The following is a 3,330-nucleotide window of genomic DNA, read 5'->3' on the forward strand; positions in this document are numbered from 1 at the left end:
GTGTCTAAAGTCGGGGCCACAGGAGCGCCGATGCCAGGGCTCAGACGGCACCCCCTCCACCGGCCCCCCACACGCACTCCACGAGGTTCCCTCAGCTTCCCTGGGTGTGACTCCATGTGAGCTGGCTCAGACCCCGGCTCCTATGGCCAGGCTGCGAGGGACGCCCCCTCCCGCCCCCCACGCTGGCCGGGTGAGACTGAGATTTGGTGCCCCGAGGCTCAAGGCTCCCCTGAGCCCTGGGGCGGTGTAGAGGACGGGAGAGCCGCCGTTCTCCCTGGCTTCCGCCCCGGGCGCGGGACCCTGCGGTCGGGCACGCACCCAGGGCCGCCCTGAGCCGCCCGCCGCCTCCTGCATCCCGAGGCCCGGCGCCCTGGCGGCGTCTGAGCGTAGTGCGGCGGCCGGCCACGCGAGGGCGGCATGGGCGCGGCAAAGGCTGGGCTGGCCTCCCCCGACCGGCTTCCAGCCCTGGTGCTCCCGCCCGGGACAAAAGCCGCTCACATTCAGGGGGACTTGGGGAATGCCAGATGCCACCCAGCTGGACGCGGGGCGGCACAGGGAGCCCCCAGCGGCCACTCCCTTGCGGTCCTCTGCCCCGGACCCCGCAGCCACCGTCAGTGCCGCCCAGGGTCAGCCGCCTTGGGGCGCGGAGAGGCCCCTCCCTCCCCCTGCCCGGCCTGCGGAGCCGGGACCCTCCGAAGCCGCCGGGCCCCCCGCGGGGCCTGGCCATGGGGTTGGCTTAAGAGCCAGTGCTGGGCAGAGGCCGGGCCGACTTGGCATCCTCTCCACAGGGCGCCGAGGCCGCCGCCTCCGCTGCCTCCGCGTCCTCCCTCCCGCTCCTCCCCCGCACGCAACGCACACACGTGCACACGAGGATAGACATGATTGCACCTGCACACGTGTGTGCACACGCGCACTTATGTACACACACGCTCCCACGCAGGCACGCGCATGCCCGTGCGCACACACGCTCACACACACACACACTGGACGTGCCCCTCCGGTGCCCCAGAAATCGGGGCCCTTTTTCTGGCGCCAGGGCAGGGAGGCCTCAGATGGCACCTGCGGGCCGCCCCTCCCCCGGCCCTTTTGCGTCACCTCTGGCCACGGATACTGGGGGCAGCAGGCTGAGGAGGCCGCAATTAGAACCTTCAGGTGCCCACGTCACCGCCCATCAGGCAGCCTGGCAGCGTTGCCATGGGAACGGGCCCCTGAACCGACAGAGGCTCCGCGGGCGTTTCCATGGAGAAGGGCTGGTTCTGCAGCAGGCGGCGGGCGCCGATCCTGTTTGCCTGGCATGGCCACCACCGGGGCCTCGTGGAGCCTGCTCGTCCACCTCGGGGGCCGGGGCAGCACCCCTGAGCTGCCTGAGCCCTCTGCCCAGTCCCGGGCCCACATCCTGGCAGAGCTTGGGGGCTCGCGGTGAAGGCCCGAGGGGCCACCAGAGAGGTGGGGCACTCGCCTGAGGACACACAGCTCTGGGTGGGGGGGGCAGGCGCCTGCTTTGGGCTCCCAGTCCTGACTCTCCCTGCCCCAAGACTTCAGTTGCCCAGCAAGGAAGTGGCCACTCCAGTCACTCCAAGCCAGCCGAGCCCAAGAAGGCCCAGCCCAGAGCGCAGGGGGAGCCTGGGGCCAGGCTGGGCTATGGGGCCGCCAACCTCCTCCCTGGAAGGGCCTGTCCGGCTGCTGAGGCCCAGCGCCAGCCCTGGAACTGGCCTGGACTCCAAAAACATAGGGGTTCACAAGGAAGTAGGGGGGGTGAGGCCGGGGGCTGTCCCTGGAGGGCAGACGTGGGCAGAGTGAAGCAGGAGAGGGAGTCACCCCAGCAGGGAAGGGGCACAGGGGCCTGGCCTCCCTGGCTGCGGAGCTGCCAGCACCCCAACCCCACACTCCACCCCCAGGCCTTCAGCAGCCTGGACACCAAATAGCCCGCTCTGCGCCATCCTGCCAGGATGACGGGGCTGAAAGCGGGTGGGCACCTGGCGGGGGGCACCGGGCAGGAGGGGCCTTGCTGGCTACCCTGACCCCGCAGGTAGCCTTCCCACGTGCCCCTCTGCTCCTGGGCACCTCGGGGCCCTCGGGGGCAGGCCCTGTCCCCTGAAGCTAGCAAGAGCACCCGAGGTCTCTCCCGTGGCACCCAGGCCCCGCTAGCTAGGCGGCTGCAGCCCCGCGGGGGTGTGCACGTGTGGGACCCCAGCTGCCGGGGGGCAGTGTGGGCAGGAGTGGGGAGGTCCGCCTCAGCCGGCCCCAGCCCTCAGCTCCGAGCCCCCCCCCCGCCCCCACAGCAGGCACATCCTCTGACCACCACCCCCTGCACCCTCCAGCACCCTCCGAGCCCCCCAGCTCCAGCCCCTCCCTGCTTCTGCTATCTGCAGGCTTCTTCCTCCACCTCCACCCTCCCCCCATGCCAAGGCCCATCCTGGGTCTCCCCTCACTTCCCACCAGAGCTCCCAGGCCTTGGAGTAACACTAAGACTCAGCCCCATTTTCAAAGTGCCCTCAGCCTGTGGAGGCGAGGGACAGAGAAGGGCCCCCCTCCGCTTCCTTCCAGGGGCCCCACTGGCCCGTTGTGGGGTGCACTGCGGGCTGGAGAGCTTTGGGAAACACTGCTCCCTCTGCCTGGAACCCCAAGTTACCTGGGAGCGGGTTGGGGGCAGCTGGGTGCCCCTGGGGAAGGGCATCTGGGCAGCCCGAGGAGGTGCCCCTCTTCCTGCTGTACCCCTGAGAGTGTGGTTCTCAAAGTCAGGGCTACGGGCACCCAATTGTCCATGGAGGACCAGCGGAGCGGGGCGCACCCCCTCTGGGCAGAGCAGCCTGAGGCTGTGCTGGCTCGGGGCGGCTGACGGCCCTTGTCTCTCTTCCCCCAGGGGGGCGTGAAGGTTCTCATCACAGGCCCGTGGCAAGAAGCCAGCAATAACTACAGCTGCCTGTTCGACCAAATCTCAGTGCCTGCGTCCTTGATTCAGCCCGGGGTGCTGCGCTGCTACTGCCCAGGTGAGGCCCGGCCGGAGCTCGGGGGAGGCGGGCAGGCCGCGGGCCAGGTAAGGTCTGCTGTCCTGGCTGCTGAGCCCCCCCCAGGCAGGGCCCGGGCAAGCGTGGGCGGGATTTTTAAGAAAACAGGACAAGTCAGAACCAATAAACCGGGCTGACACCCCCCTCCGACCCCGGGGCTGGCGCCTGCACCTGGCACCTGGGTCCCGGGCAGGATGGGGCAGCCTCCAGGCAGTGGGGGGAGTGTCAAACTAAGAGTGGCTGTGAGAATTTGGGGAGCGAGCCCCCAGGGCCCAGGAGAAGGCACACCTGCAAAGCCCACTCCCGGCTCGGCGGCTCCTCG

General features: G+C 69.8%; 1 protein-coding gene across 1 annotated transcript in view; it reads left to right on the plus strand.

Annotated features, from left to right (window-relative positions):
• Window positions 1-3,330, plus strand: part of LOC101620301 (calmodulin-binding transcription activator 1-like) — a 303,066-nt gene that overhangs the window by 236,798 nt on the left and 62,938 nt on the right. The window contains exon 15 of the mRNA XM_012722063.1: window positions 2,851-2,990. Coding sequence (XP_012577517.1) covers window positions 2,851-2,990 — 140 coding nt within the window. The remainder of the gene's footprint in view (window positions 1-2,850; window positions 2,991-3,330) is intronic.

This window comes from Condylura cristata, unplaced genomic scaffold (genome assembly GCF_000260355.1).
Source record: "Condylura cristata isolate star-nosed mole 26May11 unplaced genomic scaffold, ConCri1.0 scaffold00008, whole genome shotgun sequence".
Lineage (NCBI taxonomy): Eukaryota > Metazoa > Chordata > Mammalia > Eulipotyphla > Talpidae > Condylura > Condylura cristata.